Source organism: Panthera tigris, chromosome B3 (genome assembly GCF_018350195.1).
Source record: "Panthera tigris isolate Pti1 chromosome B3, P.tigris_Pti1_mat1.1, whole genome shotgun sequence".
In the NCBI taxonomy this organism is placed as follows: domain Eukaryota; kingdom Metazoa; phylum Chordata; class Mammalia; order Carnivora; family Felidae; genus Panthera; species Panthera tigris.
Genome location: NC_056665.1, coordinates 29,093,830 through 29,119,838, shown reverse-complemented (window position 1 = coordinate 29,119,838; position 26,009 = coordinate 29,093,830). Strand labels below are relative to the sequence as shown.

At 49.4% G+C, this 26,009-nt stretch overlaps 1 protein-coding gene across 2 annotated transcripts in view; it reads right to left on the bottom strand.

The window, feature by feature from the left end:
• The window catches only part of TMEM266 (transmembrane protein 266), a 124,827-nt gene that overhangs the window by 37,648 nt on the left and 61,170 nt on the right, over positions 1-26,009 (bottom strand). For both annotated transcript variants that reach the window (XM_042988317.1, XM_042988316.1), the window contains exons 4-5: positions 13,584-13,738; positions 10,534-10,607 (exon numbers count right to left, since the gene is read on the bottom strand). In XM_042988317.1, the coding sequence (XP_042844251.1) occupies positions 10,534-10,607; positions 13,584-13,738 (229 nt within the window). The remainder of the gene's footprint in view (positions 1-10,533; positions 10,608-13,583; positions 13,739-26,009) is intronic.

The window sequence follows — 26,009 nt, the reverse complement described above, 5'->3', positions numbered from 1 at the left end:
GGAAGAGGGAGCTGGCCAGGCATGAGACTCAGCCAGACACCCCCCCCCCCCCACAATGAGGGGATGAGCAGGCATCACACATGAAGCCCTGTGCTCCAGGAAGGGATGGAAGTTTAATGGGTGGATGACTGAAGTAGTGATGTATAAACAAGCAGAACAGCTGGAGCACTGGCTACCTGCCTCCCTCCAGGCTGGCTCATCCACGTGGGATCTATCCTCTGAGGCCTGGCTCAGCTCACCCTCCTCTGGGGAAGCCTTTCCTTCCTAACCCAGCCCATGGAAACAGAACAGCCAAAGGCAGCCGTGGAAACACCTCCTGGTCCAGCCTCCTGGCATAGATGGGGAAATGGCGGCCTGGAGACAGCTGCTCCAAATCAGAGTCAAAGCCAGAATGAGAACGCAGCTCTGAAACACCCCACCTGGTGGCTTTCCCCTGCAGCATCTTTTGCCGGGATCCCTCATCCATGGAGACAGGGACCTGGCCACACTGCCCTGCCAAGGGCTGACCAATCCAGCGAAGGCTATGTTTCTCAATGTACAGGCAAGGACACCCTGCTTCAGCAGCATCTGGGGATTTGTCTACAGTGCAGATTCCTGGGGTCTCATGGAGATCCAGATATCAGAATCTCTGGGTGCAGGGCCCAGGAGCATGCGTTTTTAACAAACTTCCCCCAGGGCGTCCACCAAAACCACAGGGATGTATAAAGTGACAATTTCACGAGTGCAAACAGGGAGGCTGCATGCCCTGATGCAAGAAGGAGAAAGAGCATTATATGAGGAGTCAAAAGTCTGATCCTCTTTCTGTTTCTGACCAGCCCTTACTGACCACGTGACATCGGCTGGAACAAAGGGCGACGAGCACCCCATGCCGCCTGCCTCCCCGAAGCTCCACGGGGAAAGACAAGTGCAGGGCAATGAGGTGGGACTATTTTATCACCCACTCCCACCCCTAGGACTCTCGGTCCTGCAATCCTGCCCCCCAAAGTTGCAAAGGGCTTTGAGGAAGGGTCCAAGGGAACCCAAATCCTCAGCTCAACCTGCCTCTTTCCCACCTGGAACTCAGGGTTTTCAGCCTCCTTTGTTCCAACCTTGCCTTCAGGAGACAAGGATGCTCTGACACGTGAGATAGGCCAAAGTCTTAGCAAAACTTCATGGATAGTATCATTTGAGTATTACTATAAGCCCAGCTCTCATGCCATCTTACAGATGCAGAAACAGGCTCAGGGAGAAACAGATAAACAGGGTCCTCAAGTCCCTCTTCCTTCTACCACAAGTACCCTCAGAAAGCCCTGTTTTCTGGAAGGATACTTCTCTTCTCTCCCCAGAGAAGGGATTCAGGCTTCAGGTAACAGGAGGGCAGAGTGAGAACCTTGCATCTGCTCCAGGCCCTGTGTTAGTCAGGTGGCAGCAAGGCCTCCTGCCCTTCCTGCTGAGGCCCAAGCCTCATGTTTTAGGGGACTGAGCTTCTCTCCCTGGGATAGGGTCTGATGAGCTCCTAGGGTTTGGGAACCTTGGGGGACACAGGCAGAAGCACCTGTTGGTCTGTAAGATGCCTCTATGCGAATTTTTCAAAGGTACTAATTTTCCAGGCAGAGGGAGATCCTGGTTCACAGCTTGGTGAGCTGAGCGGGGGCTGGCACCCTTGCTCTCTGCAAAACCATTCTGAAACCAGGCCTACCAGTGGGGGAGAACGGGGCAGTGCATGCCTGGCCCTGAGCCTGTGTCCCTGTAACCCTGCAGCTGGCCAGGGTGGGGAGGTGCAGGCTGGCCTAAGGAATACCCACAGTGCGTACTAGGTGCAGAGGGCTGGCCCCAAGCACTTCTTCAAGGAACAAATCTACTCTTGGGCAAATTTTCCCTGCAAAGAGAGCTGCTGGCTCCCTCCTCCAAGTAACCCCCAGACCCAGAGTTAAACTAGAGCAGCAAGAGGAAAACGTGGAATCCACATTCCAGTTATGAGGAAAAATTAAGAAATGTGGGAGGGGCTGAAAGCACTCCTGAATTGGTGTGCAGAAGAAAGGTTTTGGGGTAACAAGTGCAGGTTGAGGGGTGATAGTGGGGCAGTACAACAGTGTCTCCTAGGCTTAGGCATCGACAAAACAGGAGCAGAGGGACCAGCTTCACTCCTCTATCCGCACACAGTCAAAACCCATGGAGACAGAGCACGATGAGCCAGACATAGCCCCCTCCCCAGGAGGGTGGCCTCTTGCCTAGGGATCTAAATGTGAGCCCCCTCCACATGCAATAGCCAATACCTCTGGGGGACATGGGTTCACAGGTCCCTGGTGCTAGGTTCATTTTGACAGGAGGTTCCCAGCTACCTTAAAAGAATGGGTACAAGACCTGCAGGGTAGAGAATGGGGTGGTGGACCACATGACCAAATGTTAGTCCCTTGAACACTGACTGTGTGCTCTCTGTGCCCACCCTGGGGTAAGGAGGCAGACTGAAACACACAGATGTGCAAAGTTGAGTTCCAGAACTTCCACTCAGCCTAGAAACCTTTTTAGTTTCCTCCATTCTAAAAAATCCCTCACTGACCCCATGTCTCCCTTAAGCCACTCTCCTCTCTCTTCTCCCAGGTTTTGAAGAGGTGTCTCCACTTAACCCACCGCAATCTGACATGAGCCCACCACAGCAGTGGAACCACTTACACCTTGGTTACTGATGACTATTTGTTGTCAGATCTCATGGATGATGTCCTGCAATTAATCTTAGTCTGGCAGCGTGTGGGGCACTGAGCACATCCCTGCTCTTCAAGGACTCCTCTTTCCTCTCCAGGGAGCCGCATGCTCTGCGTTCTCCTCCCACTGCCCTGCCTATATCTTCTCGGTTACCTTTGCAGATTTCTTTTCCTCCCTCCATACCAAGATTATTTCCCAGGGCTCCAGTTTCTTCTCTTTTTCCTCCCCACATCCCTGGACGATCGTACCGTTGGCTGCAACTCCCACCAATATCCTGAAGCCCCCTAAGTCCATGTGTCCGGCTTAGGCCTCCTCCTGCTGTAGTTCTGACTTGGCAAACCCCATCACTATCCCCTCTCTGTCTTGTCTTCTCCACTGCTACCCTCCCTCCCAACCCCTGGCCACCAGTGATGAACATTCCCAAGTCCCACAAAATACAGCTCTTTAATTCATCTCCAGTTTGTCCCTTCCTCCACCTCTACTTGCACTTTCTGGTTCAAACCTTTAACCCCACACAGCTGAGCCATGCCTCCTACATGGTCTCCAAATTCCAGTCTTCCTCCTTCCTCCAAACCCAGCTCTCAGGGTGATTTCTCTAAAAAGCCAATTTCATCATTCCCCATCATGTCCCTCTTCTGCCTGGAGGCCTCCCGGGTCTCCCCACCGCCCTTGGATCAAGACCCCAATTCCTGAGCAAGGCACTGAGGGGCCTTTGTGACCTGGCCTTGCCTGGGTTCTCAGGACGTCTTGCCACCTCCACTGCCATAGTCAACAACCAGACACGTGGTGTCAGCTCACGGCTCTTGCCCTTCTGCATTCTGTGACTGCCGTCTGAGGTCCTTCTATCTCACCCACCTGGAAGCTCACACATCTGCAGACAGATTGCTTCCCCTCTAAGGTCTTCCATGACTGCCTTAAGCTTGAACTTAAGCTCCTTTCCTGGCTCTCTCAATACATACATTTGCTTCCTAGCCAACTACAGCCAACTTACAACCCAGCACCACCTACAGTGCATCACAGAGTCACTTAGAAATGTTGGCTAAATGAATAAATAAATAAGAGCTTCCATTTGTCAAGTGCCTCTGTATTAGGAGGGATGATGGTTAATTTTATGTGTCAACTTGACTGGACCATTGAAAAAGTTTCACTGGACATAGACCAAATTAACAGTGGTTGTCTGTGGGTGATAAGAATATGGGTGATTTTTATTTTCTTATTTTGGCTTGTTTATATTTTCTTAATTTTCTACAATAGCCAGAATTATCCTTGTAAACATGAAGATTATTTCATAAAAAAAAATTATTTTGTGATTGGATAGAGCCTCAGTGCTTACTCTAATGTAGATGAAGCATGAGAAGTCACCAGGGACCCAACCTATGGATTCTCTTGTCTGGTGGCTCCCAGCTCTTTTTGAATGTTACCCTGATGGCCCAGAATGAGGTCCCAGTCTGCTTCTGAGGCCAAGGGCCAGTGAGGACAGGCTTCTTTCCTACTAGGTACCTCCTCCAGGAGTTAGAAGTATTATCCCAGTTCTCCCCACTTGCCCAGATCAGTTGTTCCTAAGAATGTGGTGGTAAGGTGCACCTGGGTGGGTCAGTCAGTTAAGCATAGGACTCTTGATTTTGGCTCAGGTTGTGATCTCGCGGTTCATGGGACTGAGTCCCAAGTTGGGCTCTGTGTTAACAGTGTGCAGCCTGTTTGGGATTTTCTTTCTGCCCCACTCCCTCAGTCTCTCTTTCTCTCAACACAAACAAACAAACAAATAAAGGATGTGAGGTAAGCGGAACATTCTGGACCTGAAATTATTCCTAGAATCTCAGAGCTAGAGGGAGAACCTTAAATGTTATGTCGCATGGCCCAACCCCTTTCCGTTGTTTTCATCCCTTATCCAGTAGCTCAATGAGTGGGTCATTTGCCTGAGCCTGCAAACTTCCAATGACAGTGAGCTTGACACTATCTAAAGTAGTACATTCCAACTTGTCTAGAAAATTCATCTCTGTATCCGACTTTCACGCTCCCTAAGATCACTGCCAAGGTCGTGGCAAATGAAAAAATGGAAATGAGATTTTGAAGAATAATTTCTCAAATGTTTATTCACTCCTTCAATGATGAGTGTTAGATGCCCAGTCCTATATCAGGTGATCAGGGGAGACAGAAGAATATACTAAGGCTCCTGTCCTACTGCTCACAGCAGAAGGGGAGGCAAAACCTGGGCCCAAGGGAGTGAAATAACAATGGGTTCAGCTCAGAGTAGGGGAGATCTACAAGGGCTGGTGAGGACAGGATGCCTGAAAGAGGTGAAGGAGGGGGACCTGGGCTGAGCCTTGAAGGAAGGGAAGGTGTCAGAAAAGCAGTAGCAAGCGGGACAGTCCTTCCAGGCAGAAATCACAGGCATTTCCAAAATAAGTACATGGAATTTGACAGGGCCTCCACTAGCTTATGTGGTACCTCCATGCAAATGGGGAGGTTCCTGACCCTATGGCGCCTCTATCTATTGGAAAACGGTTATAATATACTCACTTTACAAATGAGACATTTGGCTGCCATCTTCCAGGAAAGTGTCACAACACACAAACAGATCTATAATGTGAGTTACCCCCTTTCACGTCCACATAACCCTGCATAGTGGCATTGTTTTTTTTTTTTATCTCTGCACAGTACCAGGTGGGGCCTGGTTGGGGTATGAGGACAAAGGGCTCCTGGCAGTGCTGAAAAAGCAGCAACAAGTCACTGCAGACTTGCTCTAGCGCCAGCCCAACAGAGGCGGGAGGCACAGGCTGGGGATGGCAGGATCGAACCTTCTAAATCAAGTCTGGTCCCTCTAGAAGTCCACTGCTCTGGGCTCTTACCCACTTCTTTCTCTTCAGTCTGTTTAAGGCATGTTCATAAACCTAACAGGCTTTTCCCGTGAGGTGGCGGGGCAGCTGCTATTCACGTTACAGATGGGGCAAGGGAAGTCAGAAGTGGCAGGATGGGCAGGGACTCCCTCGGCTGGGGGTGAGGCAGGTCTGGGACCCTGATTTCCTTCCACCTCTCCGGAAGTTGGAAAGGGAGACAGAAATTAAACTCTCCCCTAAGGGCAAGCAGTGGCTCCACCTCAGGTGGGGTCAGAAAGGCAGCCTCTAGGACAGCTCCAATTCCTTCAGGTCAAAGATGGGGGAAGCCAAGACACAGAGAGAGGCGGTGACTTGCCCAAGGACATATAGCAAGTCAGTGGCCAAACAGGCTCCCTTCTGTTGAGTTCTCATGGGGCTCTGAAGGTACGCAACGGCATCCTCATCTCTCAGCATAAAGCATTCTACCACCCTCTTGCCTTCTGTGTGGTTACTGAGGCTCACTCCTGCTTGGAAGCAGCGGGTAGGAGGGGGACCCCCTCATGAATCCAGAATCTTGGGGTGACTGCTGATTTGCTAAGAGGAGGCCTTGGTTCAGTTCAGTTTGGCACTGGCCTCCTCTTGGCACACGGCACAGGTAACAGGGCAGGCCACACTCCCTCAAGACTGAGAGGCTGCCTTGGGAGAGGAGGTGGCCCTAAGAAGCCTTGATCAACTGATGGGTAGAAACATAAAACGTGGTCTATCCATCCAAAGGAATAGTATTCAGACGTAACAGGAGTGGAACACTAACCCATGTTACAATGTGAGTAAACTTGAAAACATGTTGATATAAAAGGCCATGTATTTTGTGATTCCATTAATATGAAATATCCTGAAGAGTTAAGTTCACAGACACAGAAAGCAGATCAGTGGTCGGCAAGGGTTGGGTAAAGGTGGAATGGGGAGTGACTGCGTAATGGGTTTGGGGCCTCCTTGAGAGTTGAGGAAAATGCTTGGGAACTAGAAAGAGGTCATGTACAACACTGGTTATGCACTGAATGCACTAGAGGGTAGAGTTTAAGGAGTTATGTTATGTGCAAGCACCTGGGTAGCTCAGTCATTTAAGCATCCAACTCCTGATTTCAGCTCAGGTCATGATCTCCCAGTTCGTGGGTTCGAGCCCCATATTATGTAAACTTTACCTCAATAAAATAATAATAATAGGAGGAGAAGGAAGAAGCAGCTGTTGCCACCACTGCTTTGAGGCTCCTATCTAGAGGGCCAGCCATGGGTCAGCTTTTTCTTCTTCCAGGAAAAGAGCTGGGCTTCTCCAGATCCCCCCACACCCAGCATTAGGGGACAGGGCCAACACCTCATGGCCTGCACTGGAGCTCTGCTGCAGGGTGGCCCAGTCTGGTCAGGCCCTAAATCCTTGTACAGTCAGGAAGAGAAGCAGCTGGACCCCCTGGCTGCACGTGGCTGGCCGGTCCTGGTGTCAGCCAAGGGTGGGGCAGCCTGTGTTTTTGCAAACACCATTTGTACAATTCTCCATCTGGATCCCAAAGGCTCTGCTCGTTCTTGGGTGCTTCAGAGCCATCTGGAATATCAGGGCCCAGGAAAAGTTCGAGGGCACCCGCTTTCGCCTTGGTCACCTTGGGACCCCACACAGACTGCTCGACTGAGGGAGACTCGCTCTTACCACTTTGAGAAGCATCTGTCTCACTGGAAAATAGCACAGCCTGTTTGAACAGATGTCCTCAAACTGAGCCCAAAGCAGCCTCACGCTTCCCTTCTTTGAGTCTAGATCTGTCCTCTGGGGCCTGCACAGAACGGAGTAACCCATCTTCCCTGAAGGAGCCCTCAGAGCACAGAGATGGGCAAAGGACGACATAGAGCACTTACACACCCACATTCTGGTCCAGCCTGTCACTCCTGCAGACCCTGGGCAGCTTTCCACACCTTCCCAGGCCTCAGTTTCCCAACTTGTAAAACGTCACACCCACATTCTGGGTTGTCCTAAAGCTCAGTGGAGACAAGGAGTGGAATATTGCTCCGAACAAGTCAAAAGGTACCACGGCATCAGGAGCCCTTTGGGTCAAACCTTTGTAGAATTTGTCTGTGAATTAACACCCACTCATTAAGTCTAGCCAGTCTTGGAGTCCTGGAGAGACCCCCCACCTGTGGCCCAGAGACATATCCCTGGGTATTTCCGGAGGAAGTATTTCCCACTCAGCCTTGAAGGAGTAATATGGACGTCACACTAGAGGAGGATGAGCCAGTAGCACTGGGTCTGGGGTCAGATGCACTGTAGGGTTGGACTTCTTCTTTCTCAGCTCCTGGCCCTGGCAGCCTTTCTCCCAGATTCTCCGTCCCCTCACAACCTGCTGGCACCAGGGCCACAAAAATATGCAGCGGTGACAGACCAGATTAGGAGCCCAGAAGCCTGGGCCCAGTTTGGGCTAGAATTGGCTGTGTGACCCCAGGCTGCTCCCCTTGTCCGTGTGATTTTTTAAAAGGGTACAACTGGCATTTTCAGGGGACAAATACACTGGTGTGGTGCACTACTCAGGGAAATTGGCTGCCCTGGCCTTTCTCACCGGAGGTGCCCTGGTCACACAACTCCAAACCCTCTGAGAAACAGGCTAGGGGGACATCTATGAGGCTATTCTAGCCCCTTCTGATGCTTGGTTCTTCTGGGCACTCCATGACATGTGAGAGCCCAGGCTCATGAGCTGAGCTGCCTCATCACAAGATCACTGTCCCAGCCCCTGTGTTCATGCTGGTCAGGGTGTGCTGGGGAGACAGATCTCTCCTGTTACTCTACTGCTAGCCCTCTGTTGCTCCACCTGTTACTCTTCTCTTACTACCTTGTTACAGCTCCACCCAACCCTCTCTTCGACAAGGTCCAAGGTCAGGGGCACAGTCATTCTCCTCCAGCTGGGCCTGTGGGAAGCCCCAGGCCCATCCCCCTCTGGATGTGTGAATGGGAGTGAGTGGGGGGGTTTGAGACTGAGATTCCTTTGCACAGGGGCTTGTCTGTTTCAGGTGGCTTGTCTCCGGCAGTGACAGGAAGGGAATGCCAAATTCACGATGGGTAATAAATTCTGCAAAGGCAATAAAACCAAAGCGGAGGGATAGATGGAAGAACCGCAACAACTGATTAAACATTTTTGTTGGCAGTCACAGACACATGACACATTTTCTGAGGTTTGCAGCAAGGAGACATCTGGCCTTGGCCCGTGTGTTTGTGGGAGGGAATCATGGTGAGTAGAGGCCAGGGAGCTGGAGAGGGCAAGACCCTAAAAAGGCAGCAGGCTGGGAAGCAGGCACTGTTTAGGGGGTACTGAGGCACCTCCAGGGCAGCGGTCTCAGCGAGCCGCTTGGGACACTCCCAGGAGGGGCAGTGTCAGGATCTGCCCCCACATTCACAGCTTTAGGCCCAGGCTTGCCTGCCAATTCCGTGGACTGCAGGAGTCGAGGCCTGGAAAGAGAACGCTTTGTGTTTGGAATGCCTGCTGCCCAGCCCCACCACACCCCACACCCAGACTCAGGGTTCTGGACTGAAGGCCTGAGGCCCAACCCTCCCCTGATTTTTGCAGGGTATCGAGGGCCATCATATAGGGCCTCCAGCTGGCCCAGAAGAGGACCTTGGGACTTTTAACTCCCTGAGTTTCCTGATCAGGTCTCAAAATATTCTGTACTTCCATACCTTCACTCATGAGGTTCCTTTCCCACTTCATCCTGTCCTTCAAGGTTCTGCTGTGCTCTGAGACCCAGAGGCCCCTTTGCCACCAGGGAAGCAGCACCCACTGATCTGTATGTGTGTGTCTGTGTCTGTGTGTGCATGCATCTTCCCAACAGGCTCTTTGCCTTTTCTCCCCTGCCATTCTCCCCATGCCTGCTGCCCATTGAAATGCCCCACTGGGGCTCTGCGTGAGCTAATGTGGACCTGTGGCAGTGGTGGTAGAGCACATGGGTGGAGAGGGGCAGTGACCAGCCACCTGACTTAGACTAGCCTTCTGCTCTCTTGAGAAGAACCGGATTTCCACATGCAACTCTCCAGTCCCTCAATGACCCGCCACTGCTCACAAGATAAAGCCCAGCCTTGCCAGTCACCCTGGGAGACCCTGCCTGCAGCAAGCCCAAGTTAACAGCACTGAAATGCAGGTCAGGGTATCACTGTGACAGTCTGGAAACTGCTTGAAAGAAGTGTCACGCACCCCTGTGTAAAGGCAGAGCAATGTCCTGGGATCTGGTTTACCACATATTTCAGTCCCACGCTGGGCTACCAGCTGGCATTAAACCCAGTGCCCACAAGGCCCCAGGAGCTTTTCCCCCTCTCACATAGAGATACCGACTTAGGTATCTCACATAGAGATACCTCTCACATAGAGATACCTGACACATAGAGATACCGACTTAGGCTTTACTGGCTGACTTGATAAAGGGAGCCTCTCACCCCTGATCCCACCACTTTGTTCATGTGGCCCTCTGTTCATACCAAGGGGGCAGCTCTCGGCCTAGCCAGACCCCATGGTCCTGCAGCACCTGCTCAATCCACTGGCCAGGCATGCGACTCCATCTTCTCTGCCCTCTGCAGGCCTGAGCATCCCCCCTCAAGGGGCAGCTTCCAAACTGCTCTCTCTACCTCCAGGCCCCCGAGGCATCAGCCCAGACTCTTATCTATAGCTCCTTACTGTAAACATGACCATTTGCTCTCCTTCAGCTACGCCCTACTCAGTCTCACCTTCACAAATGTCATCGCCAGCCCCTTACTTGGACAACACCTGCCCATCCTCTCATATTCCATGCAGGGGTCACCTCCTGGGGCCCAGGTCTCCCTGAAGGGGTCGACAGCTGCCCCTCCAGCGCCATTTCCCAGCACAGAGCTCAGTTCTCTGTATTGTTTCTCCCTCTTTGCAGCCTTGAGGGCTAGAAGAGGGCTGGATGCTAGTAAATATTTAGAGAATAAAGCTTGGTCTCCCCAGGGCAGGAGTTGCCCTACAGAAGTCCCAGGGCCCCAGTCTTTACCTACCTCTGAGAAGAACACAGAGAGAATGACCAGACTGATCCAGTGAATTATGCCAGCAAACTGGAATGCACTGGAAACTGCAATGAACACAATAATGGACCAATTTTAGGCACAAGGAGTTAGGTGCGTTGATAGAGGACCTTCACAGCGTGGAGGCAGACCTCTGTGAGCCCGGGGCCCGCTCATGTGAACATTTGGATCCGGACAGAATCAGGCCAGAGAACATCCAGGGCAGCTTTAAGTGGTGTCTGTGATGGAGCTGGTAGGAGGGTGCGGGGCCAGTGGTGCTGCTCCTCCCTCTGTCTGTCCCCCCATAGGCCATGCCTCAGAATTCTAGCTCAGTCCCATCAGCTCTGGTGGGCTGTGAGCTATAGCCATCCTCCCAGAAAGGAGCCCTCCAGAGGGGGGCTTATCAAGACATTCATGGCTGTCAGAGCTCAGTAGGCAGCTTCAGTCAAGTCTACCTGAGCTTTCGGAAACCCTTACCACAATTCACAGCCAAAGCTCTGGGCACTGGGTGGGACTCAAAGCGAGCTTACTTTGAATTTTCACTGTGAAAACCCTGATGTAGAGATGGCTATGCTGGCAGGGGTGTTTGGAGTGAGGCTGGAGAAAGGCCTGGAAGAGGGAGCCGGGCCTGGTAGGGAGATGTCACCTCCTGAACATGACAGCTCAAGCAGCTGGGGTCTGCCATGCTTCCAAGTTGCTCCATTTGCCCTCCAGACGCCATAGTGAAGTGGGGAGAGCCATCAGCCCCTGAAAGCTCCCAGCCCACCTTCCACCAGACAATCCTTAGAGTTAAGGCACTATCTCTGGAAGACCCCTTTAAAATACGGGAGCCATGGCCAACTTCAGAGCCTAATCAAGGTGTAGTTTATCAGGTAGTGACGCCAAAAGCAGGGTTCTGGGCCCAGGACAAGGGTTAGGTGGGCTCTGATGGAGAATGGATGGGAGGGGATGCTTTCTAGAAGGCAGGCCTGAAAGACAGCCAGGCAGAGCGGTGGGCAGGGCCAAAACAAGGTGGAGGAATGCTGCCAAGAACAGGCCTACATTGCTTCTCTGCTGGTCAGGCCTGCTTAGCGTGTAGCTCAGAATTCCCTGGGGGCTAAAAGAAAAGTACCCCAGGACTCAGTGGGGAAGGCTGACCTGAAAGAGAGGAACCCAGAGCCTCCCCCAAAGCTCTGGGATCACAGAATGGGCAGAAGCCAGAACCTGGAGCATGTCTGGGAGAGAGAGGCTGCGGTACCAGGTTCCAGGTGGGAGACCTCAGGGTCCCCTGGTATTGGGCCAATGTGACTGACCCTTAGAAGCTGGGGCCTGGAGGCACCGTGGATTCTTTCCATCCCAGGCCACATGAATACTAGTGGGAACCGAGAGTCTGAGGCCTGTCTGACTCTGAAAAGACCTCCAGATGATTCTGAAAACATAAAATCTCTCCCCATTATTTCTCAAATGAATTCCTGTGCCTTTTTTTACGGTTTGCTTTAGAAGAGCAATAAATCTCTGATTGTGCGTTTTATGGAATTTAAGATGCCTTTTATGAGCTGCTATTGGATCTCCCACCAAAATCAATCTCCTGGATACTTAATTTTAAGCAAAATTCCAGTGTCGGCCAGGTTCTCAGTTCTATTCAATGCCTTGTCACAACCTGAGCAGCCGAGGGCCCCAAGTATAACCTACGACAGGGAAAGAAAGACTCTGTTATGGCCAGACCTCATAAAAAGCAGACATATGGATGAGTGGGAGGGAAAGTATACAACATGGTTTAATTGAAGACAGGTTGAGTGTAAAATCAGTGCTGGTCACTTTATGCTGGAAGATACTTTGATTGGAACCAAGGGGCCACCAGCTGCACAAAACCCAATGAGGCTTATCAGACAAAAGCAATTCTGTACTGCCTGTCATCCTCTCTAGAGAGTAGGGAGGGCTGATAGGGCATGGAAGGAGCTTTGATGGACCCTGAGTACAGAGGCTCCAGTAAAAGAACTGGGGGCATTTGAGAAAACAAGTCTAAGATGACTGACTGGGTTTGAGGATGGATCTATAGTTCTACACTTTGCCAATGGTGGAAACTTGCAGGCCAAAAATTTTATCTTTGTTTTTTTTATTTGCATTTGTATAATCCGCTTTCTGAATTGGGGAAATATAGGGATCCAGGAGCTCTAACAGAAACTGCTCACTCATCTGAAGCCAAGAGTAAAGACACCTGGCTCTCCCCAGAGAGCCAGATAGGGGTCTGCGAGGGTGGGGGGCAAGAAGTGGGCACCTCCCAACAGCCATGTTGCCATGGGACATCTAGAAGGACAGAAGAGGTAGCAGACAAGCCATTGACTGCCATGTGCATCAGGCTCCCATAAACACAAGACTAGAACAAACACCAAGACACTATGGTGGGAAAAAAAACTGGCCATGCCATTAAATGGCCTGATGGCTTGAAGACCCTTACCTAGGGAAAGTCTCTAACTTCTCCAAATCTTAATTCCCTTGCCTATAAGGTGAGATAAAATCAGTCATGCCACCTCACAGGGTTGCTGCGAGGGTCAAATGTATGGAAAAATCCTTTCAAAATGATCACATTATGTGTAAATAACACTGCCAAATTATGGCTGGATAAAAACACAAGCAATCATATCATCATTGTGGTTGCTGTTATTATTAGTTAGTAGAAGGTGATATGCCTCCACACATAAGAACTCTCTTTAAGATACAGAAAAGTCCAACCTAGAGAATTCCAAATGGGAACAATAAAAAGAAAAGTGCATACAGGGGTCCCCAACACTTTTGATCTCATCAGTTTCTGATCACGGAATGCTAGGGAGGGGGATTGGAGAGGCCACATTGGGTAGAAAGGGGCAAACAGGTATTCGGGGGGACAGAGAAAGAAGCTGTCAGATTTCCTCCCCGGGCAGTAATCCCCATGAGCCATGGGGCCAGGGTCATAACAGTGGCATTGGGCTGGGGGCATATTGCACTGCTGGTTGGGGACCCCTGATGGATGCACACTGAATATTGACATCATATGTATTTGCATATGTATCTCTCTTGCTACTCACACTGGAGAAGCTTTATATCTATTAGAAGTTCCAGAGTCAGGAGAATCACCACCAATATTACACAGGCTACCAGGAAACTGTTGAGACTTGCACTGAGCAAAAATACCTGCCACACGGCTGCTCTCTTCCCACAGCACGGCTTCAGCCAGGTAGACCTGTGGGGACACAAGAGGGAGAGGAGGTAAGATCCTGGCCACAGCCCTGGTCCCAAACATACCCTCATCATTCCTCCCAGCAAAATGCAACCTTATTCAAGAGGCCACTGGGTAGAATCACAAAGAGCAAAACCAATCATAAAAAGGTGCAGCTAGGTTTATAGGCTGACCTGGGCAACACACAGCATCCATCTGGGTTTCAGTCTCCTCATCTTTACAGTGGGTGTGAAACCCACATCTCATGGGCTTCTTGCAAACACTGGAGATCACAAAGGTCAGTGAAGAGCCTGGCTAGGTATAAGAACTGCATGAAAACGAGCTGTTATTACTGTATGTCTGTCTAGTCGTGGAACCTAGCACAAACTCTGCATTTAGGAGACCCTCAGTTCGCCTCTAATGAATGATTGATAAATTAACGAATGAATTTTCAGTGGTTTTCAGCTATATAAGAAGAGATCTGAGCTAAATCCCTATTTCTCAGAGGGGGTTGTATGGAATCCTAGTTCCACAGAATGTTAATGGTTGTTACTTGATAATTCTATGGTTGGATAGGTTTTGGAAAATTAGGGTCAAAGTCAAATGGCTATTTTTCTAGGCAGGACATTGCAGTGCCTTTAATATGTTATTTTACATCATCATGCTCAAAAGGGATTATAGTATCAGTGCTTTCCAAACTTGCTGGACAGCACCCTCATGTCACAGGGCATCTAGTGGGACTAGTGCTTCATGGAAGATCTTTTCAGAAACCCTGCCTAGATGATCTTGAACAACCACAGGTAGAGATCAAGTCACCGAGGACGGAGTTTTTCCTGAGTAGGACTGGAAGTGAGAAGGAGGTGAAAAACCTCAGAGCTGGGGCAGGCATTTGATGTACTCCCTTCAGGAACACAAGATCCTAGGAAAAAGAGGTGTCTCTGAGGGGGCAGGTGGTATTGAGGCCAAACCTCATTGCCGTCTTGAGGAAGAATTAGGCATCCTGAAGTAGCAGAGACAGTGCTAGTCAGGGAGTCCCCACTTCTGGCTCCACCTTCAGACACACAGGACTATGTGTGAAGGTTATCTGTGCATTTCAGGCCTCAGCCTCCCATTTGTAAAACTCCTTAACTCCTAGGATTGTTGCAAGTTAAATGAGGGAATGTATCTGATCTATAAAGCACCATGGAGCTGAAATGGATTGTTAATGATGATGACGATGATGTTGGAAAGTTATCTGATGACCCAGACAGCTGGCTGTCCCCATCCTCTGCACACAGGGCAAGCGTCCGCTGAAGTGGGTCAGGGCCCAATGCCCTGAAAATCCTAAAGTGTCACTGGAAGAGGGAATTCTGAGATGCTCTCTTCTCCCCAAAGGAATACTGTGAGTGCTTCAAGGAGGAGTTTCTCCCTCAGAATCCATCTAGGGAAAGCTTGAAGGAGCCCCCAGTTGTTGGAAGGTGGTACAAAGCTCATGGCTCTTCAAAAAACCTGGCAGGAAATTTGGCTTATTCAAGTCTTTCTGGAGAGTTTCCAAAACCTGTGGGAATGACAGGTGCTGTCTTGGTTCTAAGAGAATGCAAAGACTCGGGGGTTCAGTCTCCAGCCTCAGGGAGCTGGTCCCACAAATAGGGGTAGAGGGATTTCAACAGGTGATTGTGGAAAAGGAAGAAGGTATTTTGGACAGGGTTGAGAGGGGACTGATGTGAGCCCCACCTGGCCCAAGAGTATGGGGTGAGGATGAGGAGACCAGCCAGGCCAGAGAGAGTTCTCACTAAGGGACAAGCAGAAGACAGGGAGACAAAGGTGAGTGGAGACCAGATTGTGAAGGCCATTGATGAATGCCTCCACCACTCACTGCAGATGGGTTTCAAAGTCTGATGCAGAAACACTTCTCTCCAACTTCTTGCAGACTCACATGGGCCAACCCATAAGCAAGAGGCTACCGGGTAGATCCCAAACTGACATCATATGGAGCTCAGTAGGGTTGCCAGATAAAACACAGAACATCCAGTTAAATCTCAGATAAACAATGAACAATTTTCTAGTGTGAGTATATCCCAAACATTGCATAGTTATACTAAAGAAAGTATTCATTGTTTATTTGAAATTCAACTTTAACTGGGTGTCCTGTATTCAGGGCAGAGGGGTGTTGAGGGTGCCTGGTAAGGGTGGCTGTGATTTGGTCAGGTGAGAAGCCAGTGCCTGTGAAGGAAAGGCCACGAGAAGGGCTGCCAGACAGAGGACTGGGTGTGTCTGTCCAGGGCGGGCAGGAAAGAAGGACAGGGGTGCTGAAGCCTCCACCTCACAGCTCAGAGGGACGGAGCCCCAGAGAAGCTTAGAGGCTGCTGCCCACAGGTGCTATCAGCTGCGTGTGGATATGAAAGACCCTTTGAACTGTAAGATCTCTTTGGTCATCACTACTCAGCTGACCTCTTCTGATTCATCTGCATGTCTCACCTACTCCCCCTTCTTCCTCTCCCAGTGTGACATTCCTGCCCCCACTTTCCAGTGGCCCTATTTTAATCTTTCACACCTCTCTTGTGGCTCATCACTTCCCCTCCCGCCCTCCTGTCAAGTTCTCCCGGATCACCGGATCACTGATCACTACAAGCACTGTCATTGCCATGCCCCAAAGCAGACATCGCTCCAGTTCCACATCTTCTCGAAAACCCAGTCCAGTTACTTGTGGCCCCTAAAAATGGTGGCCTTTCACTGTCATCTGAAATGTGACGCAAGCACCTCCTGCAGTTATAACTAAAGAGGGGAGCTGCAAGGCCGTTTGCCTGGGCCGGCGTCAGGGTGAGCAGCGAGCAGGAAGACGGCCTGCACATTAAACGGAAGAAGCCGGGGAATGTTTTGGCCTCTGTGCCTTGTATACCCCAGGAGAATGGGATACGCCCCTCAGAGTCTGCTCCTTCTACCTCAAGCACAAAGTTCCAAAGAGAGAAGGGGATGAAACAAACTATTTATTTACCCACAAACAGGAGACTCCAATCTGTACCTGCTTCCATGGGAGGAAAAGTCATTTTAAGTTGCTCCTTAAAACGCTGAAATGTCGGGGCTCCTGGATGGCTCAGTTAGTTGAGCATCCAACTTTGGTTCAGGTCATAATCTCACGGCTCGTGGGTTCGAGCCCCATGTCAGGCTGTGTGCTTCCAGCTCAGAGCCTGGAGCCTGCTTCAGACTCTATGTCTCCCTCTCTCTCTCTGCCCCACCCCTGCTTGCACACTCTCTCTCAAAAATGAATAAATGTTAAACACAAAAATTAAAAAAAAAAACCACTGAAATGTTGATTTTTGTTTTTTTGTTCGGATAGCGAAACTTCCTAACCGGACCAAGGTCTGGTTATTGTAAAGATGTAGGTGTGAAGTGGGGTGGCTGAGACTGGGAACTCACAGCCAGGTAAAGAGCTACTACTGGCAGGTGTCTGCAGCCACCCACAGTCTGCAGTCAGCAATAGCGGGCCTGGCCCCGAGACTGCAGCATGCCTTGGCCTCGGGGTGCAGTCAGGCAGGGCACCAGGCAAGTGGCAGGATTCAGAAACCAGGCAGGGGAAGGTCTGGGAGTCAGATGAATGCCAGTACCCACCACGTTGCTACAGAGGCACTGTCATCAAAACAGGCAACAACCCTTGGACAGCTTACATTTGAGTGGGTGAGAGAGTCAAACAACAAACATAACAAATTATGTTTGTAAATTATGTGGTTTACTACAGGTGGTAGGTACTTTAGAGGAAATATAGAGCATAAAGGGTGACATTTCAGATAAGGCGGTCAGCATAGGCTGCACTGAGAAAGTGACATTTGAGAAAGAGTTGGAGGGAGTGATATCCGGGGACATGGTGGAAATGTACACTAAACAGCGACTCTTCATGGTAAAATTCTACTCAGCCCCAAAGAACGTCTGACAGAATAAACACCAGAACAGGAGCCAGGAGTTGGGCTGAGTGGAGACATCCTCCTTCAGTGCAGAGTGTGGTTTAACAAACCCCACCTAGGGCAGATGCTGCAGACATTTCTACAGTCCTTGGTGCAATGCACATGGTTCCCAAAGAACCCCAAGGCAGCTGCAGAACGAAGCCTGTGCCCCACTGCTCTAATCCTGTTCTTCTACTCTGTGCCAGCTCCACAGTCCCCTCACACTTGCTTTCAACTACCAGTCCTTCAGCCAGGCCCACCTGGGAGTGACTTCATGAAGCCCCAATTTTGCACAGGTTCAAGAGGTACAATTTGCATCATGGTGTATGTGAACCCCAGGACCCCAGGGTAATACACAGGGAGATGGACTGAACTAAAGATGGAGGGAAGCCAACCTATAAAAGAAAGGGACAGAGTATCTGATGAAGAGCAGATGCCTTGGGGCCGGGAGGCTGGAATCTGCATTGTGGTCAGTGGTTCTCAACACTGGTTGCATCCTAGGACCACCGAGAGAGCTTTAACAATTCCAGTGCCCAGATCACACATCAGACCACTTAAACCACAACCTCTGGGTTGAGACCCAGGCCTCAGAATGTTTTGATCTCCTTAGGGGGTTCCAATGTGCGGCCGAGATTGAGAACCGCTGCCCTAGGTCTCCAGGGACCAGCAGCATCAGCATCATCTGGGAGCTGGTTAGAAATGCAGAATCTTGGGCCTTCTCCGTGCCCTCTGAATAAGGGTCTGCATTTCAGTGAGATCCCAAGTGATCTAAGTGAGAACTGCTTTGAACTTAGCAAGAGGTAACAGGTATTTCAGGAGATGGATGGAGCACAGCAAGGGGAGTCTGGGAGCAAGAGAGATGAGACAATGAAGGCAAGCAGGTGCCAACCCAGGCCCAGGGAGTGGTGAGGCAGGCAGGTCCTCTGGAGGGGGAAGAAGGTGGCAGGGACACTCACTGAGACTGAGTGTGTGCATTTGTTTTTTTTTTTTTTAATTTTTAAAAAATTTTTTTAACGTTTATTTATTTTTGAGACAGAGAGAGACAGAGCATGAATGGGGGAGGGTCAGAGAGAGGGAGACACAGAATCCAAAACAGGCTCCAGGCTCTGAGCTGTCAGCCCAGAGCTCGACGCGGGGCTCAAACTCATGGACCGTGAGATAATGACTTGAGCCAAAGTCGGCCGCTTAACCGACTGAGCCACCCAGGCGCCCCTGACTGTGTGCATTTGGGGGCGAGGAGTGGGGGGCGGTGGGGAGTGCCAAGGCCTTCCTTAGCCATGGATGCGAGGCTGAAGCCTGAATCCAAGAAGGCTCTGGGCTTCTAGCTCCTTGAAGAGCAGGACCATGGATTCCAAGCCTCCAGGACAGAAGATGGGTTGAAGCAGCAGACTTTCTGGCTGAGGGATTGTTTGGAAATTCCAGCCTGCTAATAAAATTCCTGTGAAATTCAAATGACTCAGACATTCCTAAGAGACTGTGTTTTAGCAGAAAAATAGAATGTGTCCAGTTTCGAAATACTCTTGAGTGGTTAAATAATGACTCAAGGAGCTTAATGGGCCAGAAGGGAAATCAGCATTGACTTGTTAATTAGAGAAGATACTTCCTTCAGCATCCAGCCCAATCAAGGCCCTGGCGCTGGTTCTCAAGATGGTGTTATCCCTGGAATTGTCACCAGAGGGCAGGCGTCTCCCAATTTCATATCTTGGTACAGCAACAGCAAAGGGACAGCTCCAGGAGGCAGGATTGGGCTGCCAAAGTCTGTAAATACCAACAACCAGATGGCATCTCCTGGCAGGTAGGCAGGTGTTCTACCGTGGGTTCCACTAGTTCCTGAGGCCTCAGAGAAATCCTGGGTGGGAGGGGAGGCTGGGTACCTTTGCTGCTTCTGCTTTATATTCTTAGTTACCTTGATAACAAGTTTGAGAGAATAACTTCTAGAAAATTAAAAAGAGCTTTGGCAAATTTCTGATGTACTTTTCATGTGAGGTAAGGCCACGGGGGTGGCCAGAAGCAGGCATCTCCAGGTCACTGCTCCATCAGGCAGCATTCCCAAGCCTGGCACTGGAACAGCCCCTTTCTGCGAGGTGAAGCAGAAACACAAGTGCCAGGATAGCAAGGGCTCTTTGCTCCTGTGGGGAGTGGCCTCTCCTGCCCTAGCAATCCACTAAGCAATTGGGCCACCGTGACTGCCAGGCTGGTGTGGCTGGGAAGATGCACAATAGGAGAAGGGGCAGTGGCTAGAGTCTTGGGAATGTGGAGAACCTTCAAATTGTTCAAAAAAGTGCTTCACAGGCAGTGGAGAGGCATGGTGTCCCCAGAGGAGGTAGCAGGCTACAGAAAAACCTATTTCCCTGTAGGCAGCCAGACCAGATGGCCTTGTCAGTCCTACATTGTGATTTTCATCCCATCAAGTCTCCAAAGAAAGGAGCTGAGGGAGGGGGTGGAGTGAGTCAGAGGTCTGTCTGGTAGTGGGAGCGGAATGAAGTCTGGAGCACTGGGATTCCCTACCTGCCCCTAAATGCTGACCTTGGGAGGCACTGCTAGATCTGAACCTCAGAACCCTTCTAAGCTGCAGAGCTCTCTAACAATAGATGAAAATTTTGGCCCTATGCCTGGAAAATACATGAAACCACAACACTGTGCATAACATTCTAAGGGGTGCATGGACCCTCTGGATCTCACTGATGATCTCACTGATTAAAGGATACCTGGGTTCCAGGTTCAAACTCTGAGTCCCCTCCTGGCCCCAAGTGCTCCAATTCTGTGATGCTGAACATCTGGGGCTGGATGTCGCAGACTTGGTGGCGGTGCCAAATGTCCACAGAACACCCCATGGCCCCACTTTACTCATCTTTACTGTATTTATTCCAGATGATTAAAACACTGTCAGTGAAAGCCATGAGGCTGACTTTAATCCAATCTCTGGCATTGACCTATGCTTGATTCTTACTGATTTAACAAACACTTATACAGCATTTACTATGAAACAGGAGCTTTTCTGAGCACTTTACAAATGTTAACTCAGCTAGTTGTTTTAAGGCAATTCTTTCCATTTTTTTCCGCTGTTAATGAATGGTGGGGAAAGCTAGACTCTTCCACCAATTGGGTTGGGTCACAACTGGAATTTCCAAATCACGGCCCCACAACTGACTGAACTCTGAGTGTATTCTTTGAGCCTTAGTTTCCTAATCCCCCAAATAGGAGTATTATCTTCCTTTGCAGGCTTGTTGTTCTAAAATATTAAAAATAACATATGTAAAGCCCATAACATAGTGCTCACTACATGCCTATAATACGTATCTACTATGATGATGATTTAGGTATGTGGGCATTGGAAAAAGGGTTAATTATCTAAATAAAGGAAGTCTTGACATTCATTCCATTCCATGCATGGTTATTATGTGCCCCCTAAATGTCACTGTATTAGGTGATGAGCACATGAGAGTGGACAAGGCCTTCATCTCACAGAGCCTGAAGCCTTGTAAGTGAATTCTGACTAAGGAGTGAGCTCCTAGTACTAGTCCACTCTGAAAAGCAAAACAAATAAAGGGAGAAAAGAAACAGGAGAGGGAATGAGCTCACACACATAGGACTTCTCCAAAGAGACAAATATCCACTAGTGATGATAACTCCATGCCCACAGGGACACCTTTTTGCTAAATATCTGAAACGGTTTTTGAGGCTTCTTTCTCTCCCAGGGAGAACCAGAACAACAGGAAAAGCACGGTCTGGCATCCTCTTTGTTCCTACATCCAATTCCAGGAGGCAAACCACAGCGGTGCACACAGACCCAGAAATATGAGCACATAAATCTACTTCATGTAACAGGAACTCTCAGGTTGGAGGTGAGAGATGACCGTCTCAGCCATTTGTGGGAACTAAAGAAATTGGTTTCCATACTGGCAGCTTCAGTTCTGCAATCAGAGCTAAAGGTTAGCCCCATTGCCTTGGGGAAGAGAGGACGGCATGCAGCTGGGGTCAAATGCAATCTGACATTTGCTTGTCCAAGAATCTCAGGTTTCTTGCATCCTCTGAAAGGCCAATTCTGGGAAAGACAGCAGGGTGTGGCAGTAAGAGCTTGAGGCTGGGTGGTAGGAGCCATCACCCATCTTGGTGAGTCACAAAACCCCCCTCTGGGGATACAAAGGCCCATACACACCATGGACTGGCTGCTCCTACCTGGGGGGACCAAGGGTATTGTCCACATACATTTGAAGGGTTGCTACAGAGTTCAACCTGACTTATTAGGCAGTGGGGTGCTGTTGGACCAAGTGGCTATAAAGGCCCCTCCTACCTCAAGAGTCCTCAATTCTCAAAACTGGCCACAAATCTGAGACTCTCCTTTTGCCATGCTTTGCAGTAGGGATGCCTGGGTAAGCTTCCTAACCAGATGGGAACCAGTGGGCTATAGTTTTCCAATTCTCTATCCAGCTCTTTGGTTCTGAGCTGTGGTTTGGCAAGGCAAATCCTGAGCCAACCACACTGCCCCTTCTTCTATTTGGCCAAAGTGTGGGTTCCAGGTGCCTCCACAGATGACTGAGGACCCTCCAACACCATAAATGCAGCTCACTTTCCCTGGGGAACTTGTCCTCGGGCTTAACACTTTGCCAATTCCAGGCAGCTCTCACGCATTGGGTAAAGGTGGTCAGAGGCACTCTGACACCACCTAGTGGTAGCCTGCAGCTGTATACCCTGCACCTGTCAGAGTCCGTGTGGATGGGCGGTTTATTTGGCTGAGAAATAATAAATCTGTGGATTTATTGCCTTCTTAACCAAAGAAAAATCTTTGAGGTTTTTGGACTACAGAAAAGAAGCTAACCTGGAAAATTTCGCCAGGAAATTTTTTTAATCTTAATTAAACCTTTATTGCTTGGCTGGGGCATCAAGAAGAACCTGCCTGGAAGCCTTAGCCTACTAAAAATATAAAGGGTCCCAGGTCACAGGGCTTGGGATCCAGCTGGTATGCCACAGGAAGAAGTGGTGTTTCATTACAGACAAATCTTACCGACATCACAAAAATGGATTAATGAAGCTCCTTTCGAACTTTTTTCTCCTTGGGGGAAAAATGATACAAAAGACTTCGCCAGCCAAGTGAAGATACAGAACTTCTAGACTGCATTTGCAAGGTCATGGCAGGGATGAACCTGCCTTTTAGTCCTGAACTCCAAAAGGCTTTTCCTTCTTCTAAAAGGACACTAAAATTGTACTAGGTGGAGTTGCCATGTTCTGAAGCATATCTGATTTTCTCTAGGATGACTTTGTGAAGGGTGTGTGGAATTTCTGAGGTGGGCCAGCCACACATCACAGCCTTGCATTCTGGGGCCTGAGAAACCTAGTGCCTCCCTTGTGGCTTATCCTTGACCCCACAGAGGTCTGGGAGACAGCCCCTAATTCTCTCCAAACAGAACTGGCTTCCACTTCTCTTCATCCCTATCTTAACACAGCCCCATCCATTCACTCACTCATTCATTCAACTCATTCCTTCTTTCCATCAACACTGTCTCTGTTCCAGGCTCAAAGGATCTGATCCTTGCCCTGAGGGAGCATATGATCCAGCACTGGAGGCAGACTGGTGAGCGGACGAGTAGAGTCCAGTGTCAAGAGTTTTGAGATAAAGGGAGATAAAGGGCTAGTGGTACACAGAGATGAGGCCCTACCTTGGGTGGGGTGGGGCACAGAGGAGGAGGAGGAGGTGGTCCTTGAATGAGATAGTGTAAGGAGAAATGAGAGTATTTTGGGCTGTGGTTTAGTAGGTTCCTCCCCTTCCCCTTTGCTTCCAGCTTGGTTTGCTGGCATATCTAAAATTAGTTTAGTTCTTATTTAAAGATGTTGCTATATTGGACCTGTCTCCCCACCACCCCCCCTCCCCACCTCCAGTCTGACATCTGAAAAACCATTCCTGGCACCTATTATGTTTTTTCCCTCTGACTGAAGTTCTGACAGAAATGTGCCAATGGCATCATCTTTAAGTAATAACATCCCTTTCTGTCTACCCATCCTTCCTCCAAGCTTCTGATGTCAGGACTTTAGCCCTGACCTCTCACGTTAGACCTTTTAGAACCCTAAAATATAAATAATTACAAAAGACTGAGTATCTTTCATTACTTTATTTTTATATTTTTGACAAAGACTATCCCATCATGTCTCATGACCCTCTCTGCACCCTCTTTCCACCAAAAAGATGGACAGCACTATCTTTCTTTGTGGCCACAGAGTCTCCTCTGTAAAACGGGGGTGAACAACTCTTGTCTTGTACTGCCTTCCTCAACACATTCTATCACCATCATCTCCCTAGGGTGGAGACTCTGGGCTTCTCTGAATTTTCTCTTTTGTGGCCTCTTGTCCAGCCCAGACTCTTCAATGTAGTGTACCTGATTATAGAAGGTAGAACTTCCAGTCTACAACATGAAGTAGCCTCTTGCAAACCTAGTTTCCCTCCTCCAAAAGTGGACAGTTGGTTCGCTGAAAAGCAATTCTGTGCCTCACTTCTGCATCATTGAATGGGGTTATGTCCAATGCCAAAGAATGAGAACCAGGTAAAGGAGGCTTTGGTTACATGGAAACATAAGCACTATTCACCAGGATGACAAACACAAGTCAAAACTGCATCAAGTGAAAGAATCAAGTTGACTAAGTTATAGAAGAAACAGTCTAAGAAGGCAGACATGTTCCTAGATCTTTCCCAAATGATGGTAAGAAAACCTGAAGAGGGGCACCTGGGTGGCTCAGTCGGTTGGGCGTCCGACTTCGGCTCAGGTCATGATCTCACAGTTAGTGAGTTTGAGTCCCGCATCAGGCTCTGTGCTGACAGCTCAGAGCCTGGAGCCAGCTTCAGATTCTGTGTCTCCCTCTCTCTCTCTCTGCCCCTCCCCCGCTCACACTCTGTCTCTGTATCCCTCAAAAATAAATAAACCTTAAAAAATAAAAAATAAAAAAAAAAAGAAAAGCTGAAGAAAAGATCTAATTCTGGATCAAAGGCTATGAATGGAGACTTGGCTCTCTTAATGGCTGTGGTAACTAGGGTGATTCTCCAATATCCATCCCACTTCCACCCCAGTAGGTAACAGCAATGTGTTTTGGGAAATGATACAGTTCAAGTGGTGGGTATGACTGGCCAACACATTTTCCCATATCCTTTGTGACCCAATTCCAGCCAATGAGACATGAAGAGAGAGCAGGTAAAGGTTTCTGGGAAAGTTCTTTGTTGCTCTTAAAAGAGAATAATGGGCAGTCATTGTCTCTTACCAGACATGAATGAGGAAGACAGGCAGCCCTCTCGCAAACTGAAGGAAACCTTACAGCGTGAGAATGAAGTCAACACTGTTGGCAACAGAATGGAGAGATGGAAGGAATCTGGTCCTTGTTGATGCTGTTCAGACTCTGGAACTGTGCTCCAAGTTACATGGGCTAATGAAAGTCCTCATTATTGAGTATAAGATGGGCTTTCCTTTGTATGCAGTTCACAGCAGCTGGCTGATAGTCCCTGATCCTTTGTGAGAAGGGTGGTATAATGAAAAGATATTAAGGCAGCAGAAATTTATAGGACCTGGAGATGGCAGAACATGAGGGATGAGGGCAAAGGAACTGAGCTGCTCCCCCAGGTTATTGATGTAGTACAGCATTGTGACCAGCTCAGGTGGGGTTCAGACATGCTCAGATACCTTCTCTGTTCCCCTTCTTCCTGTCTCCTGAGTGTTTACATCTGTGGACATACATGAAGACTTTTTTTTTTTTAAGTTTATTTATTTATTTTGGGAGAGAGAGAAAGACAGCTAGCGAGCTGGAGAGGGGCAGAGACAGAGGGAGAGAGAGAATCCCAAGCAGGTTCTGCACTGTCAGCGCAGAGCCTGACAAGGGACTCAAACTCACGAACGGTGAGATCATGACCTGAGCCGAAACCAAGAGTTGGACGCTTGACTGGCTGAACCACCCAGGTGTCCCAAGGTTTGTGTTTTATCACTACTGAAGGATGAGGCACTGGTCAGGGCAGGAAGAGGCAGGGAGGGAAAGATTGATGACACAGTGGCAGGATGTGCCAGTGCGGCCCTTTGGACTGGATTGGATACTTGGTGGTAAAGAAGCAAAGGTCAGAAGCACATGGAACCAGAGCTGTGGCCACAAGCAGAGCCACTTCTGGGTTCACTGATAGTAGAGTACAGTCTGGGGGTGGGTGGGAGGGTGGCTTTTCTTCCTCACCTGGCATGGAGCGCACACTGCATGGGTACCCTGCGGCCTTGTGGTTTCTGAAGTCCCTGAACTGGGCACAAGCATTTCCACAATGGATACTGTTGATGGCAGTGGGTTCGTAGGCAGTGGACATGGATGAGAGGAAGCCAGGGGAGGAGGAAGGACACAAATTCCAGTGGTGACCACACACC